Source organism: Falco peregrinus, chromosome Z (assembly GCF_023634155.1).
Source record: "Falco peregrinus isolate bFalPer1 chromosome Z, bFalPer1.pri, whole genome shotgun sequence".
In the NCBI taxonomy this organism is placed as follows: domain Eukaryota; kingdom Metazoa; phylum Chordata; class Aves; order Falconiformes; family Falconidae; genus Falco; species Falco peregrinus.
Window position 1 is genome coordinate 19,174,870 of NC_073739.1, and position 20,368 is coordinate 19,195,237.

The 20,368-nt window shown below is 38.1% G+C and overlaps 1 protein-coding gene across 1 annotated transcript in view; it reads left to right on the forward strand.

The window, feature by feature from the left end:
- HSD17B4 (hydroxysteroid 17-beta dehydrogenase 4) overlaps positions 1–20,368 on the forward strand; it is a 67,994-nt gene that overhangs the window by 6,904 nt on the left and 40,722 nt on the right. Inside the window, exons 4-14 of the mRNA XM_055790440.1 lie at positions 415–474; positions 1,484–1,505; positions 1,621–1,667; positions 2,439–2,523; positions 5,395–5,582; positions 7,997–8,088; positions 8,703–8,727; positions 10,287–10,415; positions 18,848–18,954; positions 19,355–19,588; positions 20,015–20,066. Of these exons, the coding sequence (XP_055646415.1) occupies positions 415–474; positions 1,484–1,505; positions 1,621–1,667; positions 2,439–2,523; positions 5,395–5,582; positions 7,997–8,088; positions 8,703–8,727; positions 10,287–10,415; positions 18,848–18,954; positions 19,355–19,588; positions 20,015–20,066 (1,041 nt within the window). The remainder of the gene's footprint in view (positions 1–414; positions 475–1,483; positions 1,506–1,620; positions 1,668–2,438; positions 2,524–5,394; positions 5,583–7,996; positions 8,089–8,702; positions 8,728–10,286; positions 10,416–18,847; positions 18,955–19,354; positions 19,589–20,014; positions 20,067–20,368) is intronic.

Below are 20,368 nucleotides of genomic sequence, written 5' to 3' on the forward strand. Positions count from 1 at the left end.
GTAAATTAAATAGGTATAATGTAATGTGGAGTAGGGAGACAGAGATGCTAAAAGCAAGTGCATAAATTGCTTTTTTAATTTAAACTCATCTAGTAGTTACCTTTTCATATAGTTTCTAAACATTGAAATACTAAGGAACTGTCTGTCTGCAGTTGTTAGAGGCAAAATGGGAATGGATGATTCTTACTTGGTTTGCTTCTTGTCTTTCTTGCAATGGCAAACATTATGCCATTTAGACTTACTGTGTGGGATTTGCTTTAGGCCACATGCAAATAATGGCTGCATTTGAATTTCTTTTATATTGGGGTTGTACACAATTTATTTTTCTTAGCTCCATGGAATTAGTTGTTAATACCCTGGAACTGCAGTGTATCCAGTTAATTTTACTTGAAAATTCACACTTTTTTCCTACAGATTCGGTGGAAGATGGTGAAAAGCTTGTGAAGACAGCACTTGAAGCTTTTGGGAGGATAGGTACAGTTACTTAATTCTTGTTGGAACTTGTTTGCAAATGCAGAGCCATTATAAACAATGTAATTGACAAGTGTATGAAGACAGTGTGACCATAGTAGAACTGTAACCCTTGATGCCTTTAGTCATTGAAACCTAAATCAGGGACATTCCACTTTAAATTGGAAGGGGCAACTTCTCTGTCTTTTTTGGAATTTTTTAGTGGAAGTTTAAAGCTTAATGTGTGATTCTTCTTTTTGTGCCCTTCAGAATTCTGATAGTTCAGTAATGATTAACAATTTCTGTCCTAAAGCACAAGTAATCAAGTATTATAATGAGCTGCATAAAATTAGGATAAATAATGTTGCTGAAGAGTCAGAAGATTCTCTGTCGTGTTTTGGAAGCTCTTTTGTCTATGTGAAGATCAAAATGATTTAACACAAATAAAAAAAAAGCTTGAGCTATTTTATCTAACAGGGAATATTCCTCTTTACTGTATGTTCACCACTGTTTAATTGTGAAGTTTATGTGATTTTTAACTCAGGGTTAAATGGCTGAAAGTACACATGATCAAAGCCAACAGGAACCAAATTAAATATTTGACAAAAAATTGTTATGGTCGCTTTAGTGGCTCTGTGACTCTGTGGTTCTTCCAGTTATCATTTGGGTGTACTGCAACAAAGATGGTGGCGCAGACTGTGTAGTTAGGAGCACTCTGGAATTCAAAGCAAGCTGCAGAACTGTGCAGGGTGGCTGCATCTTGCAGGTATTGTGTTCTAGGTGGCCAGCTCTTCTCAGCTATACTTCCCTGTCAGGCTTTGTTCTATTAGCAAGCTGAGACTTGCCTCTACTGAAGTAGTTTGTCTTGTAATTATTGTCCAATGGTAGAGTTCCACCATTTGGGTCAAGGAGCTATAGAATAATAATAAGATATATGTGTACAGTGTTCTTGTCTATATATATATTTTTAGAAGTGGGAGAAGAATAGAAACAAGCTTGTACTTTATTAGTGCAATCTTATTTTTTTTTGCAGATATTGTTATAAACAATGCTGGGTGAGTAAACCTGATGATTTTTTCATGTTTGATTGTGGGCTGTCACTTTGCTGTTAAACAGCTGTCCATCTTTTGCTTGTTTATTCTGTTTTGTTTTTTTGATTATGCTTTTTAGGATCCTAAGAGACCGTTCATTTGTTCGGATAAGTAATGAAGATTGGGGTAAGTTGACAAACTCAAAAATGTACTTTCTGTGGGAGAGATGAAAAGTACATCCTTCCCATTGGTACAAGGAAGAAGAGAAGGTGGGGGAAGGCTGTCTGTGCCAGATTAGAGAATTATCCTTTGCCCTGAAAGCTTAGTGATAACATGCTTGTGTTCAGCTTGCAAACCAGATCTGTGCTGCAATCATGGTAGGCATATGTAGTTACAATGGGGAAGAAAGGCTCTAGCTGCCGCTCCTTGTTGCTGAGTGGAATACAAAAAAGAGCCATGTGAAGCACACAGAATAGTTTTTGTGAGGACAACATATTCCTAACACCAGCACTGACTGGCTGAATACTAAACAGGCTTAAAAGACCCAGAACTAACAACAGAGGGAAGGAAAGCTGGTGTGCCAAGGGACAGAAGAACTGAGGGAGCCTTCAGTGAGATGGTAGGTGATGATAAGCCAGTTGAGCAGACTTTTGCAAAGATGGACTAGCTTCTGTAGTCTTTATTTGGCTGTGCTTAAGTTACAGGAATTTTGAGTGCTTGTCAGTTCTGTACAGGAGAGCCCCAACCACGAGGCAGGAGAGATAATCAATGTATGTTCAGGCAAGCACTTCAAAATGATCTATAAGAAAATAATAATAATAAAAAAGCCCTCTACTTCTTTAGTAATAGTTTAGTGTGAAGAGAGTGCCGTTTTTGTCACGTGGAAAAAAAAGTGGTGTATTTCAGGTTGAGAGACAAAGTCCTGAAATTACTAAACCAACATTACTTTTTTCCTAGATATAATTCATAGAATTCATTTGCGGGGATCATTCCTGGTCACCCGAGCTGCATGGAATCATATGAAAAATCAGAAATTTGGCAGGTAAAAGTTTGTCTTTTTTCATTTTTCAGTAGGGTATAACAGTTTGAAGCATGTCTTGACAGTGAGGGAGAAGTTTTGCATCCTTTTCTTTCACTACTACTGAGATGAAATAAAATCAGTCCAAATGTTTAAACCCTTCTGAGTTCTGCCCCCTTATGTGCCTCTCCAGCCAAATGTTGAAAAGATTTTTTCCATGTAGATGCAAATGCTGCAGACAGGAGCTGTCTTTAGGGAACTTACCATATCTTTTCATGAGGACTGGTTAGAAATGTTTGTTACTTGTATGTTACTGCAAACCTGAGGGATTCTTCTCCTCCTCGTTACTATTCAAATGACAGGTACATGCAGTTCTGCTTGTGGATCTTGGCTTTTTTGTTTGGGGTTGGGTTTGGATTTATTTTTTTTTCCCCTTTGGACAAAGGTACTTGTCTTAGAAGCTGTGGAAATGTTTCTAGGCTGTTTTTGTTTGTGTTACTGTAAACTGACAGAGTGCAGTGAGTTCAGACCTTTTAAGTTTTTTCACTTCTGTTGTTTTTCCTTACCGAAACACTGCCATGATTAAATTAATCTTAATAGCTATACCCAGATGCTGAAAGCTGTATGATCTTCTTTGTCATTCTGTGACCAAACTGACTGACGTTCTCATCCACGTAACTGAACTGTAGGGGTAGAGGAGGAGATCAGTAGGCAGAATTTACGGCTAAAGTCTAAGAGTTGCATCCATTTAGGAAAACACTTCCCTTGGTTCCTTTTCTGTATTTGCTCAGATAACAGTGCCAGTGGGTGCTTCTGCAGTTTTATGTATAGACATGTGCCATCTACAAAATGCCTGCTTTATACAGCTTTTGTAGCTTTCTTTATCATGATCATATTGAACCAGTACTTGTAACACATATCTCTATCTAGATTAAACCATTGTGTTATTGTCAGTATTATGTCCTACAAGCATTCATCAAATAGCAACATGAACGAAGTGGACACACCATAAATAAATGGAAACCGAAGTGCATCAGTGTCAAGATGATTCCTCATATACTTCAGCTGTCTTGTTCAGTAGTTCCTGAGGACCAAAATCAGGCCGCCAGCCATTGTATGCTCAGTTCATAGATTGTATTTACACGGTGCACTGGAGGGGCTGCCTGAAGCTGCCCCCACCCAAAAGGGAACCAAAAATGCTAAAACTAGGAAATGTCACAATCATGGACTGAAGAGTTGATAAATCACCTACCACATGACTCATTGAAAGACAAGGTTTAGGGAATAGTTAAGGTTTGGCCCTGGCAGAGGAACCAGAGGTGCAAAAGAGCAAGTTGTGCTAAGGGTGTAGAGGAAAAGAATGATCCTGAAGTTAGACATGTAGAGCCTTATATGCCATGGCAGATGTGGATTTCATGTGAGAAGGACAATTAATAGATAACCTGATACCCAAACTCGGCCTGGTGGGAAGGAATAGAGGTATTATGATCAGAATATGGTTTGGAGCACTGTCATATCCAGCAGAGTCAGTAGTGTATAACTTATCATGGTTATAGGTTTTAGGTCAGGGGAGTGGAGGTATTAGGTGTGCCATTGCTCGATTATGCCTTGAAAGTGGAGCACATGAGAGAGGACATGCCTGATTGCACAGGAATGGACTTAGGCATGCATCAGATGTGTTGCTTAAGTGAGTTGTGATGTAATGGGGTAAGTAGGTGAATGCAATATTATACATCAGGGGATGGGGGCAGGTAGGGGAATCTGGGTTTAATGTGTCTTTTTTGTGGGTGTGGGGTGTTTTGGATTAGGGTTAGGAGGTAATCTGGTGCAGAAATGCCAGCTTGGCTGGTGGGGGTGGGTAAAGGAAGAGGAAAGCTCTAAGAAGAGGTGCCGTCTTCATTCTTTGGTTTTTAAGACCGATGTTTTCATAAACTATTAGCGTATTTTTAGTAGTTGAGCATTTTGTTTTCTAGGGCTCACATGGTGGGGAGGAGAATGAGGAGGGTTGTCAAATAGGCAAGGGGAGGCTAACTAACCAGTGATGATGAGGGGGTGTTCTAGTGGTTGGCTGTCTACTCATATTAGGATGAAGAAGGTGGCAACAAGGAGTCAAATTGAGGTGAATAAATAAAAATGACACAGATTTTGATCCCAGCTACGCAGTGTGTTTACAGTAGATTGGAACAGATTCTGATAAGGCTTTAAAAGTGAAGGTGTAGACCCTTCTCTCTGAATTCCAATTTATGAGAAGACATGCTGCAGCCACAGTGTTCTCTTGCCTCAAACCAGCTATGCACTGCAGTGGTTTTAGAGCTTTCTTGAGAGCAGTTCAGTCATCTCCACAGCAATAATATTATGGGACAGCAAAGGGGAAGACTTCGCTGTCTTCTTCCTTCGTGTGTTTAACGCACATTAGGATTCTTTGAATGTGAATTCTGTAAGAATGCATCTTTACATATTACCAGGCAGATATTAAGGTGAAGTGATTTTCAATAAAATAATTTTCTTCTGACTGCTGAAGCTCTTTGTTATTTATAAGAATAATGCCCCTTGAAGTGCAGTTAGAACATGAAACTAAAATACTTTTCTCTATGCCATACCGTGTTGTCATAAAATGTCTATTTTAGTTTTGTAGTATGACTCAAAAAGACTCATGACTTTGTTAGTTTTCTGCTACCATGACAACGCTTCAGGATTTGTGAGATGTTTGTTATCAATTAAATATAAAAACCCCATCTTTTTTAGTGAAAACAACAGACAACGTTTTCTTACTTGCAGGCTTTTGTTTTGTGGAATACAGAGACTGTGATGTGAAAGGTGGAAAACGTTTTGTGTAGAATTAAACAACTTGAAGAAATAATTGAATTTTTTTTCTCTCTTCTCCCCTGTCTTAAGAATAATTATGACTTCTTCAGCTGCTGGAATATATGGAAACTTTGGTCAGGCAAACTACAGTGCTGCAAAACTTGGCCTTTTGGGTCTTGCAAACACAATTGCAATTGAAGGTCGGAAGTATAACATCCACTGCAACACAATTGCTCCTACTGCTGGATCCAGACTGACCCAGACTGTCATGCCACAAGGTGAAACATTTAAGTTCTATGTGTACTGACATTTTTCAGTGAATTGAAGCACAGCTAACTTTCTCATCTCTTAGAAGATGCAAATCCTTTACATTTCATCCACTGCTAATTCATTATTTCTACTGTCTTTTTGTCTCTGACCTGTCAACTTACTTTTTCTGTTGTAAAGAATTCTGAATTTCTGCCACAAGTTAAGAGCAATTTTTGTAATTCACAAAAACAGTTTCATGTAGCAAAGCTCTTTAATTACTGTCTTTTCTAAGATCCATCTACGCAGTGGAAAGGCTTATTTGTTTCATGAGATGTGGTATCAAGTATGTGCATAAAGTGTCTGCACTTGTAATATTGTCGAATTGCAAAATACCATTTTTTGCACAACATGTCATGTATGTACTTCTTCATTTCATGATCAGTGGGAGATAATAATGAACTGAGTTGCCTAATACATTATCATTTTCTTTATTGCACAATTACTAATCTTTGAATGCTTGAACAGGTTTTTAACAGTGCACTGCATTGGAAAGTCAGTATAAAGAACGTTGTAGGAGAAAGCTGTGTGTAAAGTGTAAATTTAGGATAGAGTGACTACTTTGGCAAATGACCAGAAGAAACAAAAAGAATTTGCAAAAGGAAGCCTGTTCTATTTGCCCTCTGAAAGTCTTCTACAATCAGCCGATTTCATTTCCCTCCTGCCCTTCTTTTCCATAGTGATAGGCAGTTTTCAAAGCCAGGGGAGTCATTATGTTAATCAGACTGATACACAAAAATTGAAGAGTAATATATTTTATACAGTTATGCATAGGTTGAATGCATAATTTTGTTTTTCTAAATATGTTCTGTGTATAGCGTCCTGGCTTTGGTCTAAATAATCCAAGTGATCAGGAAATCTAGCACCTCTTTGGGTTGTAGGTTCCAGGGATTTAATTGAACATACCAACAGAAGACTCAAATACATTAAACTTCCAGCCATGAGTTCCTGAAGCATAAAGTGGAGTTTAGTAGCTGGAAGTTCCTGAAGATATTTCTGTACAGTGATAAAACCACCTGCTAGTTTTCTTTCTTGTCATTTTAAGGCGAGTGAGATCCTTTGGTCTCCCTATAAGAGAGTTACAGCTCTGATCATTTATTTTTTACCTTTCTCCTTCCCTCCCTGTCCAGTTTTTTCAAATACTCTTAAAAGGTTTGGACACCAGAACTTCAAAAACATTTTCATATCTTGTATCAAATTATCAGTACTTTCCTGTTTATCTTTAGGTGTCTGCACACACCTGTGCTTTAGCACTGCCAGAGTTTCGTATGTTCAGCTTGGCCCGCTTACTGATGTTCTTGCTAGAACTCTATATGTAGTTTGCATCTTTTGTGTATCTTTTTTTTAAATTCTGCCATGTATTTCTTAATTCAGCAGTGGATTAATAGCATAAGTGATAGCAGTCTAGCGCTAATTTTTGAGACTAAGTGGTGTGTGGCATGAAGTGGAATACTTTAGAAAAGCCTAAGGCTTTTGTTAGGCACTTAGAAGATGCCATATTAAATGGGAGTTCAATTTCCTTTTACCTTTGGGGAACTTCTAGAAAGGAACTTCTGTTACTTCAGCTTCGCTATTCAAGAAGTACCTGTAATGCTCAGCTTTGCTAGCTCTTCATCTGTCAAGGTGTGTCTGAAAATGCTTGCTGACCTTTAGCTGAGGAACAGCTATGTATCTATTGCTTTTGAAAGAATAATATTCTAAAAGCTGAAAAAGGAAACTAAACAAAGTTGTTTTTTCTTTTCAGACAGGGGATAGAATATGTGGTAAGAGCTGCCTGGACAACCATGCTCTGCTCCATGACAATATCTCCATTTTCAGATAGTTTTCTCTTGTGCCAGATAACAATGAAAATGTCAAAATACAATTGATATATAAATTTAGCAGGACTGATAATTCCCAGTATCTCATTTGGAAATATCAATGTTTCCAAATGGGAAGTTTCTCAAATATTCAGCTGCTGCAATTCTTTTTGTACTATCTTTTCTTTATAACTGACTAGCAGATTAAAAGGGAAATTGCTCAGGTACATCTTCATCAGGATTATGTCTAGCTGGCTTGTCCTTGTTTCAGGCTGCTTGTTGGATGGAAATTTAGGAAGGTACCTGGCTTTGCAGTCTGCACATGATAGTGTTCCCAATAGATAAGATGGTCTTTCATGTGTCTGGTGAGAACCGGTCATTAGGTTTGGAGGCATACACACATCTCACAAGCTGTTCGTATTTAATGAAACTTCAAATGTTTAATTTGCCCTTTCTTTTCATGGCAGAATGCTGTTGGTTAAGTTCTTCCTGGCTCCGCTCTTCATCAGAAGGTGTTTGAGTAAGAATAATTCGGTGAGATCACACAGTACTTCTATTTTGTGATTCCCTTCTTCAATTTGTTCTAGATCTGGTCGATGCCTTCAAACCAGAGTATGTTGCTCCCTTAGTTGTTTGGCTTTGCCATGAGAGCTGTTTGGAGAATGGCAGTCTGTTTGAGGTAATTGTTTTATTTTCTCTTTCTTTCTCCTTTTTCCCTCCCTTTACGCTGTTCCCTGAAATCAATAATTTGCTTTAGCCTGTCCAGCCTTAAACCTCTTTGCTGAAACTGAATTATCATGTGAGGTACTACATATTCGGCATAGGCAAAAGAAATGTTGACCCTGTATATGGCAGGTACATCAGGCAGTAACAACCTTGTCAGATTCTGGTGTGTGCTCAAAATACTACTGATTTGATTGTTACAATTCTTATTGTACATTTCTAAGTTTGAAAAGGTACCAAAGCCACTACTTCAGAAGTTTTTGTTTTGTAAATCATTCAAACGCAGAAAGCAACTTTCAGGAACGATGAATTACTTGGTTATGGAGTACATTACAAGTATTGTCATCAAACTGATAGCTCATATTGGATGGAAGCTGTTATCTTGTTGGCGTTTTATGTCGCCCATGTTCCAGTGCTTAACTAAACTGCTAAATACAACCAGCAGTAGTTCAGAGATTTTGTTATAATCTTCGGTTTGTTCTGAAGTATATTTTTGGGTCCCTACATTACCAAAAGTTTGCTTTGTGATATGGTAAGCCAATGTTGGTGTTTTCTTTTTTTCCTTGGCAGGTGGGAGCTGGATGGATTGGAAAATGTAAGTACTTTGTGTTGCAGGATTGATATTTTTATTTAGGGAGAGAAGGTCAGCAAAAGCCTAGGGTTCTGAGGAGACTCCTTATTTTAAGTGAAAGTCACAAATTTCACTATGCGTGGGGGAGCTGGTAACTTAGGTATGTGCTTTGTTTTGCTTTTGAGCTAATAGTAATTGAATATATGCTCAAATAACTTTACCTCTTGGGTCCTGAGGGTATAATTGAAGTCAAGAATAATCTCCATTTTTGGCACTAAGTATGCATTGCTGCCTTTTTTGGATAACTTTAATTCATTGTAGTATGAAAGTAGCACATGCTGGTAAACAGTCTACTTTTTAGTTACTTTCCACCTTTATTTGTACTTCTATAAAATAGCAGTGATAGGCATTAGCATGTTGAGACAATTCGCCTTCTTAATAACCAGAAGCTATGCTAGCTAAGTATTTTCTTGGAGTGACTCCAGTAACTAGCTTAAATATGAACATGAAGAAAACTTGCAGGCAACACTGAGGGCTTGCGAGATGGAAAACTTAATCCATTGTGTGAAATGTCTTAACCTTTTCTCCTGAATATGTTGAAATTAATACTGGTGTTATTTTCCTGAACTGTTCAAGGACTTTTCAGCCTATGTGAATATCACCAGTGGGTTGGAAGTAGGGTCATTAATTCAAGAAGTGTTCCCTCTTTTTCCAGAACATTTTTTTTCCACCAGTTGATAAAGATTTTGTACGTTTCTAACTAACTGTGAATATTCTGGTGGCACTGGAATAGCTTTCCCCAGGTAGCGTATTAGACAGATGAAACAAATTGGGGCAGCGGCATAAAATGTCTTGCTGCCCTTCACAAAATGTTGATTTTTTAGTACAGCTGAAAATTTGTGGCTTCTCGTCTTTGGCCAAAAGAAAATACCATTTTTCATCATTTATAATGATGACTGTTCAAGTCTTTGAAGTACCAGTATGACCTTATTCATTGTCTCTTGCTAATGAAGAGCAAACCCAATATAACAAAGATTAGATGCAATACAAGAAGTTTGTATCCTCCCAGAACCGATTTCACATTAGCCTTACGCGTTTCTCTGAAGTTACAGTATTGAAATACAACTTCAGGGGCCATTTGGTGATTTTGGCTACTGGTATTAACATTCTTTCATAGATAAAAAAGTGGTTTTCACATTTTCCCTATAGTTTTCGTAGGCTTTCAGAAGATTCCTAAGCATTAGTAGCCAAAATCAGGTCAGAAAAGGATGTTTGTAGACAGATACTAGCTAAAGCTTTTCACTAGAAAGAATCCTAAAACTGTTGGAATATTTTCAGAGGGGAATTAGTCTCTTATGGCTTTAATGAAATGTAAACCCAGTGCTGTTCCTTTTCTAAATGTTAGTTAAAAGCAGTGAGCCCTTTTAGTCCCACCTGAAGTTATACCAGTGAGTTAAACTGAAGTACTTAAAACCTTTCCTTTCTTGCACTGTCTTGAAAGTAGTGGCCTAGATGAAAGTCATATAAAGAAACTGAAAGGTTTTTTCTTTGTTACTTTAACTCTGGCTCATGTTTCCCATTAGTACGCTGGGAGCGATCCTTGGGTGCTATTGTCAGAGGAAAGAATCAGCCAATGACACCTGAAGCTGTGAGAGATAAGTGGGAGAAGGTCTGTGACTTTGATAACGCCAGCAAACCCAGAAGTATCCAAGGTAAAGGAGACTTTGATAATGTGGATAGTTTGGGCCAGTAAAGATTAGAAGAGAATGCTTTCTTGTCAGACATTTGCTGAAACTTTACTTCAAAAGTCTATGGAACCAGTGAATTCTTTTGTAAACGAGTGATATTAATCATATACTGTTTCAATACAGTCAGATCTTTTTAAGGAACCTTTTGTGTTCTAACATGTAGAATTAAGACAGTTTTATCTTTCATAAGAGTTTTTAGGGAAGCAACATCACTATTATTTTATGTATTGCAGCCAGATTAATGGTAGTGTTTTATTTGATTGCGCCTACAAACGGGTAGTACTATTGTAATAGATTGTATTTTCCTTTAGGTCATCTAATCTTGTTTTTTGTAGACATTTCCATACCAAAAAGCTCTCTGGTTAAGTCATTTGATATAGCACAGCAAAGTTCTTCCTTGATGCCTTGTGTTCCTGAGTAACGTCGCCTCCTTGGCTGGTGACCAAGATGACTGTCTGTTCCAATGCTTTGTGTACTTTCTTTATTCCTCCTCCCCCGCCCCACCCCCCTGGCCCCTTTCCAAAATTACTCTGATCTTTTCTGCTACTGTACTTGCTTCTCTTCCATATTCCAAACTTTCTCTTTGTTTTTTTATGTCTCTCTTTATTTAGATTAATAGTTGTCATAATTCCTTAGTGAACCATAGAGACTAATTTTCCTGACTTCTTTCCAAGATTTCTGAAGATGTTTCCATTAGTTTGTGTGAGTTAGTATCACTGATAATTGTTTTTTTGTTATGCATGTGGTTATTTAGATCAAAGCAAGTTGTTTTTTAGGTCAGAGATTGAGTATTTGCCAAATTAGGAAATGCCAGCATTGAAGTATTTGGGTGAGGAGGGAGAGAGGCATCCTTATGTACAATCCCAGTTGAATTTCAAAGGTACTCACACAGTAGATATGTTTAAGCTGTTGGTGCTTAAATCCATTAGGCCATTTCATTAAAATCTTAGGCATATGTATTTAGATCCCAAAACTAAAACCAGAGCAGGACACTCTTACGTCCTTTCCCTCAGATCTTGGTGGAGGAGTGTAACCAGCCATAAAGCAGTTCTATATCATCTTATTGACTGTTTTCACTGATCCTTGGCTTGCAGTTATCCTATTTCCAAATGTCTGTCTGTTTATAAACGTTCTCTGTCCTGCTATGGAATGGTATTTGTGACAACGTAATTTCAGCTTTATAGCTTCTGATCTGTTCTCCATCCTGTTGCATGTACAATGTTATTTTTATGGCTTGCTAGCAGAAAAATGTTGGGGGGGGGGGGAAGTTGTAGATGGGAATTTCTTTTAAAAGTTGCATCAGCATTGCATGTGATATTCCACATCTGCCTCTTGATGCTATTGGGAGAAAAAAATTGACAAGATTTTGGATTTCAGAAGTAAATGTGCTTACAATACAACATAGCAGGTTTCTACAGTCAGGAAATTATAAATACTACGTGAGTCTCCCATGCAGTGTACTTACCTTAGCTTCTGTTTTAGTATGAACTTGGTGAAAATGCAGCATCTTTCTTTCAATTGCATCAATCCAGAGAGACTGCCAGGCTAAATGAAAATGCTTTCATTAGTTTGTTGCATGTGAGAATCAGCAGAAGGGTTGAGGAAAATTCTAAAGAAGTATAGCTGAATAGAATTTTCACCTCTATGTTAGAAGTTTTTTCTACGGCCAAACCCTCCACTTTGTTGCCTGAAGGTATTAATCTGTTAAATAAGGAGAAATAATTAGAGTACTTGCATTAAAAATTTAAAGATACAATACCAAATATCTGCAAGGTAAAACTCTCCCAGAAGAAATCATTAAAGTAATTGGGTGCTGTGAAGAGGAATCATGTACTAACCATTATGTGTCATTATAAAAAAATACCAATTATATAAAGAATTTGCATGCAATATAGTAGAAGATTTCATAATCAGAGTTGTTAATCTTGTTTCATAATTTGGGCATACTGATGAGATCAGTTTGACTTTATTCATTCTAGACTACAAAAAAGTAGGAGTGTAATCTGTTGGTTAGTTTGGTGGTTTTTTTAAAGGTAATTTTTGTTGTGTGTGTAACAATCATACATAACTGAATACTTGGATTCATGTACTTTTTTTTTATTATTTTGCTTAGAACTCTTTTTTGCAAGCATAGTGGGAGGTTGTTCTCTTAAATAAATGCCTGATATCTGCATGATCATGCATTTAGAGACTGCCTAGCAAAGCACTCGTTTGATGTTTAACCAGAGCATGTTCATGGTTCTGTATTTTAGCCAAGGTAGGGTTGCTGGAGATGCTGAAACTCTTGAAGACTAAATGGAAGTACTGTCTCATCTTTACATTTTAGTGATGGCCTTTTAAGAAATGAAAATATTGAATATTTTTCTTAAAACCAGTTTAAGTAAAAAGATCCAAATTTTTCTTTATGCCTTTTTTTGATCTTTTTTTGAAACGCTTCTTCAGTTTGTAAACTTTACTTGTTCTCTTGGCACAGAAACTAAATCAAGCTAAAAAACTCATACTTACGTACCAGAATATGGTTTTATAGGGTTTGTGCAATTTTATTTAATAGGAAATAGTTAATTGTCACTTGATTTGGCAATTGATGCTAATTCTGTAACTCACTGAAGTTTCTCAGGTATCATGATAATGTGCTTGGTAAAGCAGTCTTTCTTGGTAGTTACCCTACCTCTTCCTAGACAAGCAGCTGCTCATTGTGCAGTCCAGTCTTCTGTCCAAACTCCTCCCCTTACCTCAAAAGCTGTGTGACACAGTCTGTGTAACTGACTGTGCTTGCCTTTTCACTTTCCTTTCAATACCTTAAGTGTCTTTTAATGTTCTTTGTAGTTATTCCATAAGCTTTACAGGCTTAGTCCTTAATGTACTTGGAGAAGTTCTGGCAGTTCCTCTGTATGGTCACACAATTTCAGGTACAATCCTGTTAAACTATCAAAAAATACGGTTACTTGTACATTCACTACATGATACCATTTTCAACAACAGAAGAATCTGAGAACAGACTTCTTTTTTTGAAGAAGCTATGCGACAATTTGGGCCTTAGGAAGTTGAAGTGGAAGATGTAGTTTTGCTGGCGAGTATTCTTCTGTATTCCTTTTACCTGGAGTGAAAGGTAACCATCTACTTAACACGAAAATGTTGCTGCCCCTGAGGCAGTAGTGAATCTGCAGTGACTTACACGTTAGAGCTCTTTCTTAATTTGCACAATGATGGTATTTTCTTACTAATGATTAAACGGAAATAATAGTTTCAGTGTACTTTATACCACTTCAGAACAAGCTAGAAATCTTTCAAGATGTGCAGGGCATGATCAGAGCCTTAAGGTTAGGGCCTGGAATCAACTTCCAGTGTACCATCAGCAAGTCATTGTAACCAGCTCCCTGTATGCCCTTAGGCAGTAACAATTGCAGAATAATGTGACTTGGCTTGACTAGTACTAGAAAAAAATTGCTCGGGCCCAGATATGCAGCTGGATCTAGTGAGCTGACATATTTGTCATGGTAGCATGATTCAGTGTTTTGAGATACTGAGAGGTCCTGGGCTCCTCTGCCTGTGCATAACCAGAAAGACCAAATTAAATGTGATACAGAAGCATCTGAATGTGCATGTGCAGTATGTCACAGTTGCACACTGCACAGCACATCGGCTTGTTATCTTCCCGTATTCCCTCTCAGACAAAGTGAGATACGGTAGCCCTTGCCTCCACAGTGCACTATTTGCTCATGTCCTCATCCAGTTCTTCCTGTTGCACAAAGGGAGAAATCAAATTGTCTTGTGACATAGGTGGAAGTCAACCATCCCTGTCTTGCAGATTGTATTCTGTAGTATGTAATTGCGTGGGTTAGTATGTTCACTTGTTATCTAGGAAAATAGAATTAATTAAGTCTGTCACCTATATGAGGCAATAGCTCTCTGTCTTGATTTCCTCCTAAGTTGTGAAGATATGAGACAGTTTCAGGTAAATCTAGTATTTTAGAGGTCTGTAATCTGCTGTAATCTGTAAAATGTGTCAAAATTCACATCCATTTTAAATTATCTTAGAAGCTGTCTAGGTACAGAAAACAACTTGAGTATTCTCAGTGGGTGACTTTTGGCACATTTCTAAAGCTTATCTCTAGTATAGAGGAAATTAATATTAAACACATAGGTGTGTATGTATGTATGTACACTTCATATGTATATAAAGAAAAAAAGTGTATTAGAAGAAAACTGTTCCAGCTTCAATTTCAACTTTCATATGTGTTTAAAAAAGGTTAAAATACTGGTGCTGTTTCCTCCATAGTTAAGGGATATGGTTCACGTGCAGTGTTCCCTAACTGGAAAGTTAAGAAGAATACTTTTGGAAGGAGGCAGACTTTGTCATGACTGTTCTCAGCCTTTGCTTTTCGGGTTAATCTTTCCCTGCTGTCTGCTAATCAACTGCTCTGTAATAGCAGCCCATGCTGGGGTAGTGGACATTTAAGATTTCAGAGTTCACTGACAGTGTAACAACTTAAAAAATATCCCAAACCAATATTAAAACTAATTATATTAATGAAATGTATTCCTGCTGGGTTTGTTTCTGCCAAAATTATACCCTTTGAGCTCTTTCTTGGATCTTGTGAGAACCTTACTCAGCTTGTAGAGTCATGTATTAAAAAGTTCAAATTGTCACGCTAAGTCTACTGCTGAAACATTAATTTCAGGCATCCTTACGTGTTTACATGACTGAAAATTCATGTAGTGCTCTGTGCTTACCTCCCCCTCTCTTTTTACTTTCCCTACTCAAAATGAGTACAAAACAAAGACTGTTGAAACCATTCTTACTAGTGTCTGAACCTCACTTAGTGATTTTGTAATGCTTCATCTTTATTTTTCAGCAATCTCATATTGCTTTGTTAGCTCGTAACAATGTATTTGATTATAACTTTGTACTTCTTCATGCAGTAGTCTAATCTACTCTTTCTTTGAAGGTGTAACCCTGCCTCATGTGAAAGATTCGTATCTGGTCAACTGCTAGAATATTACTGTAAATCTAATGCTATACTAGTCCATTTTCTTATGCCAGGATGTAGAAGAGTGGTGAAAACTGAAACAATAAGTTGAGACATTTCTATTGCATGCTGCTCTAACAGTCCCGGGAAGGTGAAAGAACTATGTCAGCACTGGGATTCTTAACTGGAAAAGTAATTCTGGGGTCAAAAAAAGAGATTAACATTTTCCCCTCTGTCTTTATTAAAAAAAAGAAAAAAACCCTACTTTGCTGCCTGTATTTGGTGATATTCTAATAGCTCGCTTAAGCTTTTCAGGCACCCCAGAAAGGTGGCATTTTAAAAGTAGCTTTGGTATTAAAGGGTGAAACCCACCTTGAAACACAGAGCATAACATATACTTTCTACCGATACATCTCAAGAAATTTGGGCCTAGAAGTGTAGACATATCTCATGTGGTTGATGTCTGTCATAGATATAAAGAAATAAATCCAGGAGTCCTTGAAAGAGCATTCTGTCCTTAAAGACAGCTTTCTCTGCACACGTACACTTTGAAAATCAATAAAGGTGTTATTAAATTATTCTGGTCAAGTGCTGTTTCTGATTACAAATATAACAGTAAGCCAAAGTTTAAAAAAAAGTTTAAAAAAATAATTTTGGTGAGGCTTGTGATATTAAAGGTGAACACCATTGCATCTCACTTTTTAAAAAGTGTAATAAGGGGGACCTTGGGAACTACTGACCTGTTAGCCTCACCTCTGTACCTGAGGAGAGTGTGGAACAGAAGCTCCTAGAAGTTATGCTAAGGCACGTGGCAGACAGGGAGCTGATTCGAGACAACCAGCATGACTTCACTGAGGGCAAGTCTTTCTTGATGAAACTAGTGGCTCTCTGTGATGGAGTGACTACGTAAGTGGACAAGGGAAGAGATACAGCTGTCATCTCTGTGGAATTCTGTAAGGCTTTGGATGTGGTCCCCCGCAACATCGTTCCTGCAAGATAGAAAGAGAGGTGGATTTGATGGATGGACTGCTCAGTGGATGAGGAATTGGTTGGATGGTCGCATCCAGATGGTAGTGGTCAACAGCTCCATGTCCGGATGGAGATCAGTGACAATTTGTGTCCCTCAGGGGTCCATATTGAGACAGTATTGTTTAATATCTTCATCAGTGACATAGATGGTGGAATCAAGTGCACCCTCACAGGCTTGCAGAGGGCATCGAGCTGAGTGGTGCAGTTGACATGCCTGAGGGACAGGATGCCACCCAGAGAGACCTGGAAGAACTTGAGTGGTGGGCCCATGTGAACTTGATGAGGTTGAGCAAGGCTAAGTGAAAAGTCCTGCACCTGGGTTGGGGCAACCTCTGGTATCACTGCAAGCTGCGATATGAAGGGATTGAGAGCAGCCCTGCAGAGGAGGACATAGGGATAGCGGTGAGTGGGAAGCTGGACGTGAGCTGGCAGTGTGCGCTTGCAGCACAGAAACCCAGCTGTATCTTGGGCTGCATCAAAAGAAGTGTGGCCCCAGCTTGAGGAACGTGATTCTGCCCTTCTGCTCTCTGGTGAGGCCCCACCTGGAGTACTGTGTCCAGCTCTGGGGTCCTCAGTACAAAAAAGACATGGACCTGTTAGAACAGGTCCAGAGGAGGGCCACGAAAATGATCAGGGGGCTGGAACACCTGCCCTGTGACAAAAGACTGAGAGAGTTTGGGTTGTTCAGCCTGGAGAAAAGGCTCCAGGGAGAGGACCTTACTGCAGCCATTCAGTACTTAAAGCTTTTAAGGAAGATGGAGACCTTTTAGCAGGACGTTGTGACAGGACAAAGGGTAATGGCTTTAATTTAAAAGAGAGTAGATTTTGACTAGATGTAAGGAAGAAATCTTTTTACGATGAGAGTGGTGAAACATTGGAACAGATTGCCCAGAGGTGATAGATACCCCATTCTTGGAAACATTCGAGGTCAGATTAGATGGGACTCAGCAACCTGATCTAGTTGAAGATGTCCCTGCTTATTGCAGGGGGGTTGGACTAGGTGACTTTCAAAGGTTGCTTCTGACCCGAACTGTTTTGTGATTCTGCTATATCCTTAGTGTTCAGCCAGACACTAGCCAGCTCACCACTTTAAGAAGCCAGTCATATCATATATTCTGGAAGAAAAACTTGGAAATGGAGATTGTAGTATTCTGCACCATTATTAAATTACAGATTATAATGTGTCTTAATGATGTCATTGCATTTAAGATACATGTTGGTAATCTTTTTTGGATTTCACCATTAAGAATGATAGTTGTGTTCCTGCATGGAAATAGGTTATGAATGTGAAAAGTTGAGGAAACATTCAAGTTTACTTGGAGGTCAAAACTGTATTTTTGCTTGAGGCAATGTGAAAGTCTTTCTTTGGCTCATGTGAGAAAGGCGGAGACAGTCTGTTACTTCTCCCAGCAGCTCATTATTTCTTTTCCTTCATTCTTTTCATGAATGCAAAAAGGGATGAAGATTCTGGCAGTGAGACTAGGAAGGAAGAAATAGTTCAGGACATGGAGACTCTGCAGGAGAGTATGTGGTTAACTTGCAGGATATTTAGGGGGATGCAGTGCAATAGAGCAACAACAGTGTTAGTCTGAGCAGCAGTGCAAGTCAGTGTAAGTGTAGGGGTTTTGAAGTGGAGGGGATCAGCTCCAAGTTTAAGGTAGTTAAATAATGATTTTACACTCCTCCAATTTAATCACTTTTATTTTTCTGTGCATGATTCTCCCACTTTTTGTTTGGTACTTTCTAACACATCAATGTTTAACATTGATTTTAGCCACACTGAGCTTCAAGGACCAAGCTGTTCTTGATGGCCTGCCTTTACCATAGCTGAGTTCTGTATCTCAGCCATGCAACATCTCACTTGTAATCTTGCCATTATTCAAGCTCAGATGTATTTATTTGCTTATCTGTGTGACTTGGGAAAGAGGGTAACTTGCCAGATGAGATGTTTCTTTTATTGCAAATAATTTTCAAGATTAGAAAAGCAGTACTAATTTTCCAGTGTATACTTCTGAGTTGAAACGTAATGCACGTTATCTTCTCCTTTCAACACTATGGTTCAGGGAATAAAACAAGGTATTTACTGACATACTCCTTTTGGCTTGAATGGTGGCATATAGCACCGGTTATGTTTCAGGCACTTGAATTAGATAGGTGTCATGGTTGACTGCTGGGTGCAGAACAGATGGAACTGGTGTAGAGATCACTTATCATCGACTATTGTGTAAATGCCTGTAAAATGCAGGGCTGTGCTCAATTTGCAATTGTATATTTATTGTGTTTAAGTTGAGAAGTACTGGGCTATATCTCATTTGCTGGCATGTTTGTTGTGTGTCTAACTGGAACGTCTCATTTATGGCTATTCGTAAGTGATTATTTTTCAATTCCTTTCTCTAGAGTCCATAAGCGTATTGAATGATGCTCTAAGTCACATAGAGTCTCAGGGGAATGTTTCTATGAATTCAACAAGCTCTGGATCAGTGGTCTCTTCATCTATTGACACGGCAAGTACCTATGTCTACCAGATGCACTCAGTTAGGTGAAAACCGTGAGCAGAGAGATTTGTGTTGCATGATCAGCTTCTACTCTGGCTTGCTGTCTGCAAGAGTAAATGTGGGTTTTAAACTGTGAAGTGAGGAAGAAAAATAAGAAACATCTCCAGGCTCCACTTTTTATTACTGATGATGGGAAAACTTAAGACTAAATAGACTGAATAATGCTGAATGCATGTTCTTGTAAGTGTCTTTAGTTAGGGTATTGTTCAGAAGAGGGGCAGGGGAACGGGTCTTGTTGGTCAGTGTGGTTTTGGCTTGGAATTCTGTCTAATATGAGAATTACAGGAAAAAGTCAAATGCAGTATTAACTATTGTGAAGTTTTATTTTATACTGACTTTTAATTTCCAGGCAAGCATTGTTGGCCGGGAATTGGCTACCAACGTGTATAAATATACTCGCTTAGAGCCTATTCTGTATGCTCTTGGTGTGGGAATGTCAACTAAGGATCCAGATCACCTAAAATTTCTTTTTGAAGGAAATGAAGAGTTCTGCTGTTTACCCAGCTTTGGAGTAATTCCTGCTCAGACTTCGATGTTTGATGGTATTCCTTCTCTTCCAGGACTAAATATTGATATCACAAAGGTATGGAAGAGTCAAGTATCAAATGTTGTTGGGCTTTATATAAGATTACTTTTTTAGTGTGTTTGTGATATTAATAAGTTCCACTTATTTTAGAAAAGGAAGATTCAGTGTGTTGTATATATTCCAAGAAATTATTAATTTGCTTCACTTGTATAACCTGTATCAGCCCAAGGTGGTATGAATGATCAATTTTTTGTTTAATTTTAATTTGTGTTCACTATGCTTTTATTAAACCACAGAAGTTTGTAAGTTTCTTTGAAAATACTTTCTGCTGGGGATGAAATTGAAAATACAAAACGAACTTGCATTTTTTTAATTTGTTTGTTCTGAACACTTTCTAAAATAACTATGTATTTCCTTGCAATTGTGATGGGGGAAGCAATATAATATATATTGATTGTTACAGCACTGCCTTTCTTTACATAGATGCTGCATGGTGAGCAATATCTGGAACTGTATAAACCATTACCAGCCTCAGGTCAGTCCTTTAGTGTTGCTGATTTGCTTTTCACTATGAAACAGTTCCTGTAGCCATATTATAAACGGAACTAAGAAAGCTGTGTTTGCAGCTGGATTTTTTGCATATTCGTTTTACAAGGGGAAGGGGAGAAGAGAGGCAACCTATTGCATGATTGAAGGAATTTTGAAACTCTGTTCTTGGTATCAGATGCTGCTTTTCTAAAGTATAGTTAGTAAACTCACGCCTGATCTTTGGTATAGTGAGCAAATATACTACATTCTGGTGTATTGCTCAAATAATTTCATACTAAATGAGCAGAA